Genomic DNA, 18,672 nt, shown 5'->3' with positions numbered 1-18,672 from the left:
CAATCAGATTACGAGTTGGCGACACCAAGGCCTTCTCACGGGCGTAGGGATATGTCATCGCTGTCACCAACTATGATTGGCTAGTGATAGAGTGGACTAGCCAGAGCTACCAAACTGTATCTGGAGTGAGCTGCACAAGCAATTGTATTGTTGTGTTGATTTAATAGCGGTTTGTCAACCCGCAATGGCTGAAGGAGAAGAAATGGATTTGTTTGCAGATTTAAGGTGAAAGCCATTTTCAAGACGGACTTTTCAAGAAAAGCTGGACATCATTAAGAAAGGTCGGACAACTCCGAAGCAAGCAAGCCTGTCACAACCGGGTAGGAACATTTTCAGTACTAAATTGAATAAAAACTTATGCCAGAAATACGACAGGAAAAGCTTGACTTTCAGCATTAGCTTCGGTGGCGATAGAAAAGGAGGAAAGAAAGGAGGAAAGAAAGGAGGATGGATTTTGTGCACAGATAAAAATGATTTTTGGTGAATAAAATATGGCTATATTCCTAAATAATATTTCAATTGTATGAGGTTATTATTGATGTTTTTTATATATGTCGCAGCTGTAGCTGCAGTAAAGGTTTTATAGCCATAAAATAGTTTTTGAGGATTGGATTGATTCAGACATAGCACTGAAGGCGTCGGATTGAAATTCACGGCCCGACACTGGCATGTAGTAATACTAGGGGTGATGATACTTTGTGGGTTTTCGGTTATCGCAGCCATGTCCTGTCTACATTATCCACGATATTTCAGAGATTACTGAATTTGTGTCCTGTTTCATTGTTTTTTTCTTCCCATGTCTGACCATGTTTGACTTATCCTTGTGATTGTTCATTGTTTTCAACTGTTGTTTCAGCCCTTGTGTGTCTCAACCTATCCGTGGCATCATGTGTCACTCACCTGTTCTCTTTCTTTGTTCAGTTAGTGTTGCGTCATTGTCAAGTTGGTGTCTTTTTTTCCAAATTTTGGCTCCCCTGGTTTTTGATTTTCACTTGGTTTTGGGTCAAACTCATTAAACCTTTTCGAGTTCCCGTCAGCGTGCCGGGCCCTTGTTTCCCTGAAATTGGATCCATCCCCTTTTTACCGCCTCACTTTGAGACAATTTGCTAATTTTCTACAGCAAGAGCAACTATGAAATGCAGGAAAGGCCACTGTATTGTCATCTGCTTCAAAAACTATCACAGGATCTATCACAGGAAAGCCACCCAAAAACTTTCCCTTCAACTTTATGTCACTAATTCCAGCAATGCAGAACTAGAAAATGTCAGTATTCAATTGGCTTGAAGTGATGAAAAGCCATGAATATATTTAAAAAAATATTTGATATAGGTTGAAATTTGAACTCAAAGAAATGTGCATTTATATATATATATATATATATATATATATATATATATATATATATATATATATATATATATATATATATATTAAAAGACTAGAGGTTAGTGAGGGTGAAGGATGAAGAAAATAGGAAAGGGTTACGGAAAATACAACCATTTTGCATTACTTGGTTATGGACAATGACGTGTTAAAAAAAGATGTTACGCGTTCTTCTTTTGGCATTTTATATGCTATCAGTCCAAGAGAGAAAAAAACGAGACCATTTGTGAACAGTTGTGGATGTTTTCAGTAAATTAAATCAGTTCCATTTATGATATACTGTATTTCGAGATAATGGCTAAAGATGTTGATGTATTTGCAAATAAATTAGGTCGCAAACAGCCTGTAGTTGTGGAAAACGCATCTTGTACTTTATCATGTGTAACTTGTACTTGTACAAAAGAGTACTTGGGTAATAAAGCAATGGTATTTGTAGCAGAATGATTTTGTAGCCGTGGAAAACAAAGTCGTAGTCATATGGACGACAGCAGCACTTTTTTGACTACATATTACAGCAGTTTAGCTCTTTGCCCAGTACATGCAAATGTGACCTTTCCTTTACATTTGGCTGCCTGGCAACACCTTTACATAACGAGGCCAGGACCCCTAGGATCCCCTCTCCACCCCAACTCACCATCCGGATGCTCATAGGGTAGCCAGTGGTGCTTGGTGCTTTGGAACTCAAAGTGGGTGTTGCGGAGCTGACACTGCTGGGCTCGGAAGTCCTCAAAGTGCTTCGGGCACTCGTCCGTGTTGCACAGCTGATACTCAAAGTTGACCCCTGGGCAGTCCTGCCCACCGTTGATGGGACTTTTGGAATTTAGGAAGAAAGGAGATTTAGCCGTTAACGCGTGGCCACCGAGGTAGCGTTGTGCCCGCAAACCAAGTCAAACTTAACCTTCAAGTTATGCAAATATGTGAGTTGCCCTTCTGGCTAGCCCACTATTAGTGGCTATCTTTGTTCTATTAAAAAGAGATCGTTTAGGGTCCAGCTGGGCTTCATGTGTCCTAGATTAAATGTTCCCCCATTCTGCCTTTTTATCCTACTATCATATTACTACACATTTTCCTATGTTTTAGTCGCTAATCATTCATTTGTTCATTTCCCAAAAGGTTTATACTCACAAGGATTGTGGGGGGTGCTGCAGCCTATCCCAACCAACTATGGGCACCAGGCAGGGACACCCTGAATCATTTGCCAGCCATTCACAGGTCACAAGGATACAAATAACGATTCACACAAATATTAATTTTTAGGGGTAATTTGGAGTGTTGGACACCCTGAAATGTTGGACAGCCATTCGCAGGGCACAAGGTGACAGATAACCATTCGCGCTCACACTCATACCTATGGGTGCAATTATAGTGTACAACCAGCCTACCACGCATGTTTTTGGTTGGTGGGAGGAAACTGGAGTAACAAGAGAAAAGCCACACACGCCTGGGGAGAACATGCCCTACACAGTGAGGACAGACCAGGGAACGAACTCTCGACTCCAGAGCTGTTAGGCTGACGGGTTGACCTCCGACCCAATGGGCCGCCTTGCTAATCATTTTTAACTATAAATCCTTAGTAATATTAGATTGCTTCTAAATGAGTGAAAATGTATGAGTTCATTGATTAACTGCTACAGAACTCTTATTTATTCTGACTTGGAGGAAGCCTGCCCAGTCAAAATGGATAGAACGGACATTGTCGTCAATGGCAGTCAATACCCATTAAAATGGGGGAAAAAAGCATAGATTAAATGTAAACATATATGGGATGTGGGCAGCGCGATGGTGCAAGTGGTTAGCGCGTCGGCCTCACAGCTCCGGGGTCCTGGGTTCAAGTCCAAGAGTTTGCATGTTCTCCCCGGGCCTGCGTGGGTTTCCTCTGGGTACTCCGGTTTCCTCCCACATTTCAAAAACATGTATGGTAGGCTGATTGGACACTCTAAATTGCCCCTAGGTATGGGTGTGAGTGTGCATGGTTGTCCGTCTCCTTGTGCCGTGCGATCAGCAGGCCACCGATTCAGGGTGTCCCTTGCCTCTGGGCCGGAGACAGCTCGGATAGTCTTCAGCACCCCCCGTGACCCTAATGAGGATAAAGCGTGCAGAAAATGAGGTGTGGGCAGGTGCGGATTTGATTCCCACTGGTCAATTGTCTCTCTTTGTCCACCACCTGGCTGACTGGCGACCAATCTAGGGTGTAGACTGCCTTTCGCCAGGAGTCAGCTGGGATAGGCTACAGCAGGGGTGTCCAACTCCGATCCTCGAGAGCCCCTATCCAGTCTGTTTTCCATGTCTCCCTCCACCAACACACCTGAATCAAATAATTGGGATCGGTATGAAACTTTTGGACAGCCTGCTGATGAGTTGATCATTTGATTCAGAGTGGTAGAGAAGGGAGATATGGAAAACAGACTGGATAGGGGCTCTCGAGGATCAGAGTTGGCCAACCCTGGGCTACAGCAACCCTAATGAGGATGTGTGGTATGGAGGATGAATGAATGAATGATATATATGATGTAAAAATAAAATGACAACTAATCAGTAACTGAATGAACCAACCAAATTATTCATTTTGAGGTGTCTCCCAGTGAGTTCACAAAATTGTTTAAAATTCAACAGACATGATCCAAAATCAACAGTAAGTGGCTAAAAATTAACAAGGACTGACACATGAATGCCCCATAATTAACGAAGAAGTGAATCAAAATTAACTCATCGCCGACCATGGAACATAATAGATCATGATAGACGTCCAATCCATTTGAAATTGGACAGGTGAATGAATGAAAGTCAAAAAGGATTGGACACCCATTTTCATCAATGGCCAATGGCCATTAATATGAAGCACGTATTTGAATATGTTTATCAAATTTCATGATTTAATCTAATAAGGATGTGTAAAATAAATAAATAAACTGACAAATGTTAGCATGTTAGCATATAACACTCACGCAGGATTGTTGCAATTGCGCGTCCGCAGGCGAACACCGGTTCCGCAGGAGCGTGAGCAGGAGCCATGTTTGCTCCATGAGCCCCAGGAGCCATCTTGTTTTACCTGGCTAGGGTTCTTCCACATGCAGTGACCCTTGTAGCACCACTGATGGGGTAAAGAATAGAAGTAAACAAACAAAATGCTCTAATTGTGTTACTCACCCTGTCCTTTCATTCATTTTCTGTACTGCTAATCCTCACAAGGGTCGTGGGTCATCCTGTCCTGTCTTGTTGTATGCCTAATTAGGTGTATCCTCTCCCCATATGACATTGGTATTTTGTACGTTGTTTATTGTGATGGGTGGATGGATGGATAGATGACAGATGATTGGATGGATGGATGGACGGACAGATGAATGATGGATAGATGGATGCATTATATTAGATTACATTAGAGTCAAATCGAGTAGATTAGATAGAAAGACCCAATCATGCCTACATGTTGAGACCAGTAAAAATAATGCAAAAATATTGTAACCCGTAAGTGGCAAATCCTAGTTTTTTCAAGAAATGATGTGTTACTAGCATTAGTTTCTATAAAGAAAAGTAGTAGACATGTTTGCCTAGTGGTTTAATTTAAAGCAGCCAAACGGCATGGCCTTACTGATAGCACACGTGAGTACTGGATCTGGTCCGATTTTCATTCATTCATTAATTTTCTGAAAAGCAGGATCGTGGGGGGGGTGCTGGAGCCTATCTCAGCTGACTCATGGCCACCCTGAATCGGTGGTCAGCCGATCGTAGGGCACGAGGAGATGGACAACCATTCAATCCCACACTCATACCTTAGGGCAATTTAGACTGTCCAATCAGCCTATCATGCATGTTTCTGGAATGTGGGAGGAAACCAGAGTACCTGGAGAAAACCCACGTAGGCCCGGGGAGAACATGCAAACCTGGACCTGGATTTGAACCCAGGAGCCCAGAGCTCTGAGGTCGACATGCAAACCACTCAAGCCGTAAAGCCACCTGTTCCGATGTTGTGACCCACATTTGATACTGTCCGATACTCTAAAAACAGCTGTTTCAGATGACTTGAAATTGTGTTTCAACCAAGTGACTGTCGCTAATTCCCTTTGGCCAACTTCTTGAGAAACTCAGTGGAACACTATCATGAGCCTGAGCTATGCTAGATAGAACTAGGAGTGATAAAGCCTAGGACAGAGGTCCTCGAGGGCACCTATGCACTCTGTATTCCCTGCCTGTTTCTTTAAACTCACCTGAATCAGGCAAAAAGAAGATATGGAAAACAGACTTGATGGGTGCCCTCAAGGATCGGGAATCCTGGCCTTGGACAATGACAACTGGGCTACTAAGATGCTTGAAACAGATGTCAAGTATGGAGAAGTAATACTGTCCCTCAGGGCTGCAAGTCTTAAACCCTTGTTTTAAGGAAATTATAATGCTTCCAGTGGTTTTTCAGACCAACCTCTACTTGGTATGCAAGTTTACAATTTAATGACAATACGACACAAAGTCTTCAGAAACTGATGTTTCCTTTTAGGAGGAAGTCTGCCAATTTTGATCCAATTGAAGGCCCTCTGCATTAATCTAATATATTCATACACATTACATACAATAATTTCCACTTCAGAAGAAGCAAAAACATAAAACGTACTTTGGATGTTTTGAACATTTTGAGGGCGGCTCAGCGGCTGAGTGGTTAGCGCATCGGCCTCACAGTTCTGGGGTCCTAGTTTCAAATCCAGGTGGATTTTGCATGTTCTCCTCGGGCCTGCCTGGTTTTCCTCTGGGTACTCCGGTTTCCTCCCACATTCCAACGACATGCATGGTAGGGCTCTCTAAATTGCCCCGAGTGTGAGCATCAATGGTTGTCTGTCTCCTCGTCCCCTGCGATCAGCTGGCCACCGATTCAGTGTCCCCCGCCTTGTGCCCGAAAGTCCGCTGGGATAGGCTCCAGCACCCCCCGCGAACCTTGTGAGTATAAAGTGGTTCAGAAAAATGAATGAATGAACATTTTGATGCTGATTTTATGAAATTTGACTGAAACCATCTTTAGAACAAAATATGATTAATAATGTGTTTTGCTTTTCGATTGATTTCATTGATTTTGATGCTTAATTGATTGATTGTCATTTCAATGTATTGTTACATCATAACAAATTTCAAATAAGGCCTTAACATATAAAAGAGCCATACTTTTCCAGGTCCACATTCGGTTCCATCAAGCGGTGGGCCCTTCTTGGTCTTGCAGAAGTAAGGGTTGTCGGGGTGGCTGCACCATAGCTGCTTGCATGGGTCAAACGTGCGGAACTAAAAGATGCAAAGTATGAAAAAAACAACAACAAAATTAAGCGGCGCAGATTTACTTTTTTTTCTCTTGTCAAAACAAAATCCCTTTTGGACATGTTGTGGTGACACATTTTACGGATGATGCTACCAAAGCAAGAGTGGATTTGAAAAGGCCTTCACAGGTGGAAAAGCTCATCAATAACTTCTAGGGAAGAGGATTTAGAGGACATTATGAGATATCCTGAGGTGAGAGGAGCATAGGTAAAATGCACTCGCAAATGTTGACTCGGTGAATTGAGCATAATTCATCCAGTGCTGTCGGTAGAAAGTAGCCAAATGGCATCATGTGACTTTGTCAAGCGTGTAATGGAGGTGTGATTACTGCTTAAAGTAGATGGCATGGCAGAGAGTGGCAGTTAGAGCAAATAAACATTGTCCATGTGGGAAAATTGGCAAAGGAGCCAGTAACTGCTGAATAAGAACAAAAATAAATGTGAATTTTGAATGTGAAATGAGTGAATAACAAAGAATAGTTTTGTAAACTTGAAGCAGGTGTAACAAGGGATTCCCGTGTTGATTTATGACGGTGATTGCAACAGTATACCGTCCCTCTCGTCACAACACCACCACTTCCACACAGCTGCTTGGTCAGTCATCTTGACTGCATGGGTGTAAATTGACATTTGTTCATTCACAAAAATATTTAGACATTGATTCATTGTTAAGTATTGATTTTGTTTGCTGTTTTATATATTATACAAAAGATTGTAATTTGGGGGCGGCCCGGCGGGTGAGTGGTTAGCGCGTCGGCCTCACAGCTCTGGGGGTCCTAGGTTCAAATCCAGGCCAGTCCACCTGTGTGGAGTTTGCGTATTCTCTCCGGGCCTGCGTGCGGTTCCTCCAGCTACTCTGGTTTCCTCCGACAATCCAAAAACATGCATGGTAGGCTGATTGGACACTCTAAATTGCCCCTAGGTATGAGTGTGAGAGTGAATAGTTGTCCGTCTCCTCGTGCCCTGCGATCGGCTGGCCACCGATTCAGGGTGTCCCCCGCTTCTGGCCCGGAGTCAGCTGGAATAGCCTTATTTCATGGATTCCAAATTTTTTATTCATTCAAATTCGTCAAGAATGTTGTCTTTACTATCGCCAATTTGACAATTTATTTATTTTTATTTGACTTTGCAGGACCTTTCAAGAAAAAATGAGTGGTATAGCATCTAAATAGTTAAACCTTCATTGGGCACTGATTGAACTTCATCAGCAGTCGGACCAAGCCATGACATGATGTTGCTAGTCGTCCAAATAATTTTGACTGAGAGAGGCGAATTAGGAAGAAAGAATCATGCTGTGAGAGCGACGTTTACAAACTAATTCTGTCAAGTTGCAGCGATACTCACTGAGGTGCAAATTTTATATCCCACGCCAAAATCGAAGCGACACTGCTCGTCCATGGAGTAGTTGATTCCGGGTAGCTCCGGAAGTTGCGGCCAGTCGTGCTTGAAGGGGTCATCCAACAGGCAGTCGTAAGTGCTGGTGGCGAGGTTGGCAAGGCAATAACTTCATCAGTTTGATCATTCACTGTTGATTATTTGCACAATGAGACAATACTGCAAACCATGTTGTGTTTAATATGGTCTTTGGGGATTGTGCCCGGTGGCGCGAGTGTTTAGCGGGCTCTGGGGTCCTGGGTTCATGAGTCATCTGAGTGGAGTTTGCATGTTCTCCCTGGGCCTGCATGGGTTTTCTACGGGTACTCTGGTTTCCTCCCACATTCCCAAAACATGCATGGTAGGCTGATTGGACAATCTAAATTGCCCCTAGGTATGGGTGTGAGTGTGCATGGTTGTCCGTCTCCTTGTGCCCTGCGATCGGCTGGCCACCGATTCAGGGTGTCCCCCGCCTGTGGCCCGGAGTCAGCTGGGATAAGCTCCAGCACCCGCGCGACCCTAATGAGAATAAAGCGGTTCAGGAAATGGGATGAGACATGAGATGGGCATTGTGTACCAACTAGGAGTGCTGCCATGATAAATTGACTACAAATCAAATCCAATGACCAGCTACTTTGATAGTCATCAGGTCACGCTGTCCAACAAAAACAGTTCAAAATATAAATTTTGCAGTGGTACCTCGTCTTACGACCGCTCGTCATACAAAATTCTCGTCTTACGGCGGAAATTTCGATCGAATAATTCGCCCGTCATGCGATCAAAATTTCGTGATGCGACCAAGCCAGGTCTTTTTTGCATATCTTTCGTGTATAACAATATCTACGAGCACGGAACGATTAATTCAGACGAGTTTCTCATACGAGTATACTCGTGCACACAACACCCATAGGCAATGGCAACCTTTCTCAGAATAAAACTTCATTACCCACAATCAATACGTGGGTAAGCTCAACTATTGTATTTCCTGTTATTCTTTCTAAGGAAAGAAGCTCCCGCGATTGTTCTTTAAAGACTATTTCTCGTTGGCAAGTGGTCGTGCGTTATCCTATTGTGAGGACATTTGTGTGCATCATTTTGGGAATATTTTGAAGGCAATACAACAGCAAACAGTCCGTCGATAGCGAACGTGAAGGGTGGAGGTAACAAAAGATTACAACAAAATTAGAATTCAGTTTTGTGTAAAGTTACATTAAACGCATGTTTGAGTGTCTGTATATATTAATCCAAGTTAATTTAAATTTGTTTGTTCCGTTTACGAGTGCGTTGTCGTGGAAAAAAAACGAGCCCCACCCCCCCACGCCGCCAAACGTCTGTCTCCCGTCGGCAAAATCTGCCAAATTTTAGTTAGATTTAACACATTTTATTACTATTAAACCACTAGTTGTGTGTTACTTTGTTAATAGATGGCGAATTAGAAGAAATAAAACATTTTTTCCAATCCAATATCCTGTTTTTGGTGTTTTTTCAGAGGGCTGGAACGAATTAATTTGTTTTCAATTAATTTCAATGGAAAACGTCCGCTCGAGTTACGAGAATCTCGTCATACGAGCTCAGTTCCGGAACGGATTAAGCTCGTATCTCGAGGTACCACTGTATTAGGAGTATTTTTCCATATGACAGAGCACTGTCATCATCTGCTTAGCAGGGTGTGTCTGATTTTCCAACTCAGAAGCGAGGTGAGATTAAACAACTCATTGGTCCTTTGGCATCACTTTCCACTCCATGCACACTTTAAATTGCTTTGAAAACAAACAAAAAAACTCCCACCAGAGCATTGCAATCTCAGCTTGTGAGTTTTCTAGTTGAACGTGCACGATGATCGATGGACTCTGCTGCGCTCTGCCAACTCGAAAATTGATTACTTTACAGCTGGACAGAGATCCGAATGCAAAGACGTGCATTGGCACTCAAGCCGGTAGTTTTTCTTGAAGGGTATGGATTGAAAGCGACCGTTAACTCAACGACTGCCATTAACAGCCCAAGAAAATTGTTTATTCCTTGCCCGACCTCTCACTTCAAATGGATCTGACGTTTGCTCGTAATAAAATCAGTGTAATTCAAGCCAGTAGGATGATAGCTGCCACACGATTGGACATGTGTATATGGAAGTCAGTGAGTTAAGCAGTCGGACCAAGCCATGACAGATTTAGTTTACATTGAAATAGTACGCAGAATTGGAATGGCTGAATAAAATTAATATAACTCAATATTTCGCTCATACCGAAGTACATATCAAATAAAAGTATACAAAATACTACTTTTGAATTTATTATGTGGTTCACTTGCCTGACTTTGGTGCAGACAAGCATGGGATCGCTCGGTGGCTGTATGATTGTGAGTGCGAGTAGATGTCTGTCTCTCTGTATGCCCTACGGCTCATTTGGCGACCAGTCTAGGGTGTAGTCTGTCTTTTGCCCGAAGTCAGCTGCGATAGGCCCCAGAAACCTCCCGCAATCCTTGCAAAAATGTATTATCCGATTGTCTAATTTTCCACTTATCCGAGTTCGGGTCGTGGGGACAGCAGCCTAAGCAGGGAAGCCCAGACATCCCTCTCCCCAGCAACTTCACCCAGTCCTCCCAGGAAGTTCAGAATGATACTCTTCCATTTGGGGAAGGACCTCATCCCTCACCCGGAGAGGGCATGCCACCTTTGTGACTGTGGACGTGGTCTCAGATTTGCTGATTCTCTTCCCAACTGCTTTACCCTCTGTTGTGAATTGTTCCAGTGAAAGTTGGGGATCGCGGCCTGATGAAGCCAACTGAGCCAAACCATCTGCAAAAAGCAGGGATGCAATACCGAGGTCACCAAACCGGAAACCCTCATTGTCACAGCTGCGTCCAGATCAGTTTTCATCAGACAGCACCAGAGGTGCATGTCCCTTGGTTTCAAAATCCTTCTGATGGAGGACCCTGCCAGGCGTTCCCATCAGACTACCACAAAACATTCGGGTCTGCTAGACCGGACCACCATCTTCCCCAGCATCGGGACCAATTCACTTGGGGAAGGACCTCATCCCTGATCAGTTGACCGCTCTTACCCTCTCTTCACCCAAGCGTCCAAGACATGTGGCCGCAAGTCCCGTGGCACGACTACAAAGTCAATCATAGAACAGCTGTGGCAGCATGGCATTCAAGCAGCACAGAAGGCAACAGGGAAAAACTGCAGAGGGTGATCAACACAGCCCAAAAGATCATCAACTGCCCCCTACATCCCCTGTCAACCATCTATAAATCCCAGTGACTCGGAAGGGCAGAGAGCAACATAAAAGACAATACACATCCCGGCATCCACCTCTTCAACCTGCTGCCCCCTGGCAGGCGCTACAGGATCAAAACAGCCAAGACAATTCGACTTAAGGACAGTTTCTTCCCAAGAGCCGTTACTATACTCAACTCGAGTTCTGCACTTAGGAGGACCTAATCAAAACTTATGTCATATCTTGTACTTGCACTAAGAACATGCTAATCACTTTAGTCACTTTTGTATTTATGTGACCACTTATCTATGTTGAATACTATTTTATGCTGTTGACTACTACTACTACTTATTGTGTTGTCAACTTGATTTCGTATTACTTATTTGAGTGATTATTTATTATTATTTATTGTTTGTTTGTTTATTTGTTGTTATTTGTGAACTTCACAGTGAAGCTTTATATCTCATTATACTTGTACAATGACAATAAAAGCATTCAATTCAATTCTGTTTATGGTAATTCAATGTCGCAGGTAATCCTTTGTCATTAATACAAATGAAAGATGTTATTGTATTTTAAGTACAATAAATATTTCTATTGACTTTTACAATATGTGCGCTAAATACCGTATTTTCACGACTATATGGCGCATCGCATTTAAAGCGGCAGTATCAGTAACTGTCAGGAGTGGCCTCCTGAAGGGTGTGGATGTGCCGTCAGGGAGCAGCTGCAGTCTATCTGCTGATTGCTTCCTGTTTTGTTATTTAAGGAGCAATGAGTCATAGGACCATTGCCGGATCGTTCTTCTGTTCATGCGTGCGCGCAGCATGCTGCCGTTTTGTTTTCATGCCATTGTTGATTTGTAGATCCCTGTTGATTTATTAAAGGATGTCGTTTGAAGCCAACTGGCTCGATTCAATTCACGTCTCCCGCGCACGGGTACTAATATATTCCCGATCGCGCCGCGACGACGCAGCGAGATCGTAACAGAACGATCCGGCCATAATGGACCCAGTGGGAGGCTAACCACGCTCGCGCCGACGCGCTCGTCGACGCCAGCCACCCTTTTTGAAGCCCCGCGACCACATGGATTCACTGAGATGCCCCACAGAGTCTATTAGGGAGTCTATAATGGACACTTGGCGTGGGCACCTCAGAGACGTTTGGGCAGCGGAGGAGTCTTGACTAAGAGGTAGTACTGAGCCTCCATCCACCTTTAAACCCACCCTCCGCTCAACGCGTCCCACTGGACTGCCAGCACAGCTAAGTCATAATTCCAAGGCTCCGACACCCTCAGTTCATCGCCCCAGTTATTTGAATTCAGACTCCAGCAAGTTTTTTTCTCAATGGAGGGAGAATCCCCAGCCTGCCTCGGCCCCATTGGAACGCCAAATCTTTGTCGGTTGGGACTCTGACTTTTCTGAAGGTGAGGACGATCGGAAGCTAATAGATTTGTATGCTGGAGATTCGGACTCGGACAGTGATTTTCTTAGCCGATTTGGACTCCGATACGCTCCACCGGAGGACGTTGACCAATACTCCTCCGATTACTCTGACCTGGATTACCCCGACCAGCATCTGCCAGGTGGGTGGGGCATCTACAAGGGACCACCACGTGGCGGCTGGCGGGAGGCTCCGGTAGGAGTTTCGAACACCGCCCGTCTTGTTTTTTTGGGGAGGCGCAGCAGCGAGGTCTTTCATCTGGTCGGCTGGCCAGCTATGATGGGCCACCACGTGGCGGCCGGTGTGCTGTGCCGCCCTCACGGAGGCGGTGGCGAGTGCCATGCCGCAGGGAGAAGCGGAAGGAGGGCCTGGACACTCGAGCCCCTGACCAAGCTTCTCGGCTGACCACGCCGCTCCAAGCTTCTCGGCCGACCACGCCGCTCCAAGCTTCTCGCCCGACCACGCCGCTCCAAGCTCCTCGCCCGACCACGCCGCTCCAGGCTCCTCGGCCGACCACGCCGCTCCAAGCTTCTCGCCCGACCACGCCGCTCCAAGCTTCTCGCCCGACCACGCCGCTTCAAGCTTCTCGCCCGACCACGCCGCTCCAATCTTCTCGCCTGACCACGCTGGTCCAAGCTTCTCAAATACCCGTGCCCAAGCCACGCAAGTTACTCCCTTTGCCACCTGGGCCGCCAGTCACACCCGTGCCGAAGCCATGAACCAGGCTTCCGGTGCCGGCTGGTCCGTCCAGTTCCTGTTTGCCAAGTTCCTGTTTGCCCAGTTCCTGTTTGCCCAGTTCCTGTCTGCCCAGTTCCTGTCTGCCCAGTTCCTGTCTGCCCAGTTCCTGTCTGCCCAGTTCCTGTCTGCCCAGTTCCTGTCTGCCCAGTTCCTGTCTGCCCAGTTCCTGTCTGCCCAGTTCCGGTCTGCCCAGTTCCGGTCTGCCCAGTCCCGGCCTGCCAAGTTTCGGCCTGCCCAGTTCCTGGGGGTACAGTCTCCGCCTGCCTAATTTCACCCTGTCCGGTGTCTCCCTGGCCGGCTTCGGCCAGCCCGGTTTCAGCCTGCCCAATTCCTGGGTGCCCGGTTCCCGCCTGCTCAGCTCTTGCCCGCCCAGCTCTTGCCCCCCCGGAAGCGGCGGCGACGCGCCGGGGCCCCTGGACGAGGGGGCCGGCGATGGCCAGAGCGACTCTAGCGATCCCTAGCCGGGATGTGACTTTTTATAGCTTTATATTACTTTTTATGTTTTTTTTTATTGGGAAAACGGACTTTGTGGAGTAGCACCACCAATTTCGTTATACGCAGCGGTGTATGATGACAATAAAGGCTTTTGATTTGATTTGATTTAAACATGCTTTGTTGAAATCACCAGCGACAATAAAGACTCCATCGGGGTGGTCAAGCTGCTGTTTGTTTACAGTTGCTAGCAGGAGGCTAAGTGTGTGCTAACGTTAGCATCTGGTGGGATGTAAACAGCCATTACTATGACAATCGTTAGCTCCCTAGGTAGATTGAAGGGCCTGCACCGAACTGCCAAGAGCTCTAAATCAGGGGAACAGTGAGTGTTAATGATCCTACTGTTGCAGCACCAGTCGTTGTGTAATTCAGTATTTTAATTAGAAATTGTCGTGGTAGAGGTGCTCCTCAAAAAACCTCAACTGACAGGGATGGGGATGAAATCATAGCTTCCAATCTACAGTAAATAACGGCATGAGACTGTGCGTAAAAATATTTGACTCACCTGATGTATCGCTTGAGTTCTTGTCCACTGCACATGGACCAGTGGTAGCGATGGAAAGCTGCCTGCACCAGAGGAGCCATCACGCTGCCCATGGTGGTTTCGTCCCCACACCGGTTTCCTTGACCGTCATGTTCCATGCCCAACCTGTTGAAAGTTGCAGTTTGGTAAGGTGGAGTTCCATGTATCAAGAGGCTATGCCTGAAAGTTTTTGGGTTGTTCATGGTTCATACCTGTCAACCTCTGCCGATAACTGCCCTTATAAATGATTATGATTCCCCTTACAAACCCCCAAAAAACCTTACAAACACTGTACGACTCGTACGGTGTTTGTAAGCTTTTTGGGGGGTTTGTAAGGGGAATCATAATCATTTATAAGGGCAGTTATCGGCAGAGGTTGACAGGTATGATGGTTATATATCACGGAAAGGTTGACCACAATTGTTCTTCAATGAAACTGACTGTGCTGACATCCCTCAAGATGCCATATCTAAAAGTGTTCCAGTTTGGGTTGGGTTGAGACATCCAATGGTCCTCGAGCTTTGAATAGAAGTGAATTTACCAGTAGTAGACGTCCAATCCATTTGAAGTGGGAGGCATGGCATCTCATGAACAAATGTTCATTTTAAAATAGTTTATTGAATGTGTATATGTTAAAATCAATCATATATTAAACTGAGGGAAGCCCGGTGGACGAGTGGTTAGCGCGTCACCACATTGGAAAATCATACAGGGTAGGTTGGTAGAACACACCAAATTGCCGCTAGGTATGAGTGTGAGCGTCTCTTTGTGCCCTGCGATTGGCTGGCCACTGATACAGGTTGTACCCCGCCTGGTGCCCGAAGTCAACTGGGATAGGCTCCAGTGCACCCTGCGACCCTTGTGAGAATAAGCGGTTCAGAAAATGAATGGATGAAAAAATATTGAATTGAAATATACAACAGCAATTACAACAAAATAAAAAATACAAAGAATAAGAAAAATATTTTTTGAAAATATGAAAACAAAATCATTTTTTTTTCATTTTTTAAACGAAGTTAAATTTAATTTTCTTCTATGTATACACATTTGAGTATTTTTTAAATTATTTTCTTTTATTATTTTATTTAGATTCTGTTTTTACTTTAGGTTTTCTCATAATTAGCTGAATTGCTCAGTGTAATTGTCTTTTTTAGTAGTTTTTAAATCAATGCTATCATTATGTCTCTATGTATTCGTCCAGTGCTTCACATATATTTGTTACGGTTAAATTATGCTGTGGGGTTGCATCAAATTTGGAAGATTGACAGAAAGAACATGACAAACAGACCTTTTCTTTCCATGCATTTTTCTTTTCTTTGCATACAATCCTTGTCATGACAGGAGACAATTTTCACACACAAGCGGTTGACAGATGTCAGGCTTTTCCATTTTTCTACTTCTATGTTATTGACGTTCAGAAGAAACAATATTGTCACTCCACGTAAAAGCGCATACAGATTTAAAATTGACTTTTGATCAAGTTATCAGTGCAATCATCTTTAGATGGAGAAATGGTGGCTTGATGTTGATTGATGTTGTCCAAAAAACATACGTGCATTAGATAAAAAGAAGAAGAAAAAACTCAAGATTGTAAGTTGTGCGGTGGCATGGTGGCTTTGAGGAAATGTGTGTTTGTTTATACAGTTGTGGTCAAAAGTTTACATACACTTGTGAAGAACATATTGTCATGGCTCTCTTGAGTTTCCAGTTATTTCTACAACTCTGATTTTTCTCTGATAGAGTGATTGGAACAGATACTTCTTTGTCAAAAAACATTCATGAAGTTTGGTTCTTTTATGACTTTATTATGGGTGAACAGAAAAAAGTGATCAAATCTGCTGGGTCAAAAATATACATACAGCAGCGCTAATATTTGGTAACATGTCCCTTGGCCATTTTCACTTCAATTAGGCGCTTTTGGTAGCCATCCACATGCTTCTGGCAAGCTTCTGGTTGAATCTTTGACCACTCCTCTTGACAAAATTGGTGCAGTTCAGTTAAATTTGATGGCTTTCTGACATGGACTTGTTTCTTCAGCATTGTCCACAAGTTCTCAATGGGGTTTAAGTCATGACTTTGGGAAGGCCATTCGAAAACCTTAATTCTAGCCTGATTTAGCCATTCCATTACCACTTTTGATGTGTTTGGGGTCATCGTCCTGTTGGAACACCCAACTGCGCGCAAGACCCAATCTTCGGGCTGATGACTTTAGGTTATCTTGAAGAATTTGAAGGTAATCCTCCTTCTTCATTATCCCATTCACTGTCTGTAAAGCACCAGTTCCATTGGTAGCAAAACAGCCCAACAGCATAATACTACCACCACCGTGCTTGACGGTAGGCATGGTGTACTTGGGGTTAAAGGCCCCTACCTTTTCTCCTCCAAACATATTGCTGGGCATTGTGGCCAAACAGCTCGATTTTTGTTTCGTCTGACCACAGAACTTTCCCCCAGAAGGTCTTATCTTTGTCCATGTGATCAGCAGCAAACTTCAGTCGAACCTTAAGGTGCGGCTTTTGGAGCAAGGGCTTCCTTCTTGCACGGCAGCCTCTCAGTCCATGTAGATGCAAAACACGCTTGACTGTGGACACTAACACCTGTGTTCCAGCAGCTTCGAATTCTTGGCATGGCTGCTTTTTGGTGATTCTCGGTTGAATCTTCACCCTCCTGACCAATTTTCTCTCAGCAGCAGGTGATAGCTGGCATTTTCTTTCTGATCGCGGCAGTGACAAAACAGTGCCATGCACTTTATACTTACAAACAACTGTTTTCACTGTTGCTCTTGGGACCTGCAGCTGCTTTGAAATGGCTCCAAGTGACTTTCCTAACTTGTTCAAGTCAAGGATTCGCTTTTTCAGATCGATGCTGAGCTCCTTTGACTTTCCCATTGTAGCGTTTGTGGCCGTTTGCATCCAATGAGCCCTATTTAAATGACCTCAGAGAAGTCACCAGCTGTATTCACTCATAATCACTCACAAGAAGTTAAGAGGCCATGCTATGAAGTTCATTTCACTGACAACTTTCTAAGTCACCAAAATTGCTAACTCGTGTTGCTGTATGTATATTTTTGACCCAGCAGATTTGATCACTCTTTTCTGTTCACCCATAATAAAGTCATAAAAGAACCAAACTTCATGAATGTTTTTTGTGACAAAGAAGTAACTGTTCCAATCACTCTATCAGAGAAAAATCGGAGTTGTAGAAATAACTGGAAACTCAAGAGAGCCATGACATTATGTTCTTCACAAGTGTATGTAAATTTTGACCACAACTGTATGTGCCCTGTGATTGGCTAAAATAGGACAAGAGGCGAAGTGAATGAGTGAGTTGCACCTAAGCCTATTCATGAGCATTACGATTTTCCGAATAACGGAAACACTGAAATGTGAACGCTACTTACTGGCAAAGCAGTAATTTTTATGCTGACGATTACGCTACAGGACAATGAGTACAACGGACTTGTATTGTTATTTGTAGCCAGGCAAGGAATATTCAAGGCTGCTGTATGTTTAAAAGGCATTTCTGCTTAGAACAGATACATTCCTTCCTGCAGATTTGGTGGGCAACTATTTGTTTTGAGAATGCTTTGGACACTGCAAAAATTACAAATTTAAAGTGCACAAATCTTATTTTCAGCCAGTTTGGGGTAAAAACGTACAACTCCACCAAAATTTGACAAACACGTGTGTACATTTTCATTGAACACATTCATTTACAATGGCACAATCAACGCTGCCTCTCCTCTCTCAATTCCATTCACTCTTTTTGAATTCCAACATGATAAAAAAAAAAAGTTCAACGGTGGTCATTATTTTTCCACAAAAATATCCATGAATTCACACAGAATGAGGTGGAAGTGTCTCAAAATATACAGAAAGGGACAAAAGAGTCCAAAAAGACAATGCCTCTCCTGAATGTCTACAGTTAGGTTTAACATTTAGAATTTGACTTTTCTAGTGATATGTACCAAAAGGTGGTAATAGAAAAAAAGTAGGACTTACACATGACCCGTCTCATGAGCCACCACAAAGGCAGAGGAGAAGCCGTCTTCGTGATTGAGGGTACAGCTCCGGACCGGGTGGCACATTCCTGTTACAGGAGCGTAACCTAAAATGGGTGGAAAAAAAAGAAAATATTAGTGTAAAAAATAGTCACTTCAAAGTGTACACATATTCTTCCAAAACATCATGCAAATAATGATAAATGTTAG

At 44.0% G+C, this 18,672-nt stretch overlaps 1 protein-coding gene across 1 annotated transcript in view; it reads right to left on the bottom strand.

Moving 5' to 3' along the window:
• Window positions 1-18,672, bottom strand: part of adamts3 (ADAM metallopeptidase with thrombospondin type 1 motif, 3) — a 144,727-nt gene that overhangs the window by 30,481 nt on the left and 95,574 nt on the right. Inside the window, exons 8-13 of the mRNA XM_077600895.1 lie at window positions 18,464-18,569; window positions 14,445-14,588; window positions 8,019-8,151; window positions 6,529-6,642; window positions 4,329-4,474; window positions 2,018-2,193 (exon numbers count right to left, since the gene is read on the bottom strand). Of these exons, the coding sequence (XP_077457021.1) occupies window positions 2,018-2,193; window positions 4,329-4,474; window positions 6,529-6,642; window positions 8,019-8,151; window positions 14,445-14,588; window positions 18,464-18,569 (819 nt within the window). The remainder of the gene's footprint in view (window positions 1-2,017; window positions 2,194-4,328; window positions 4,475-6,528; window positions 6,643-8,018; window positions 8,152-14,444; window positions 14,589-18,463; window positions 18,570-18,672) is intronic.

Source organism: Stigmatopora argus, chromosome 5, assembly GCF_051989625.1.
Source record: "Stigmatopora argus isolate UIUO_Sarg chromosome 5, RoL_Sarg_1.0, whole genome shotgun sequence".
Taxonomy (NCBI): Eukaryota; Metazoa; Chordata; class Actinopteri; order Syngnathiformes; family Syngnathidae; genus Stigmatopora; species Stigmatopora argus.
This window is presented reverse-complemented; position numbering and strand designations above follow the sequence as displayed.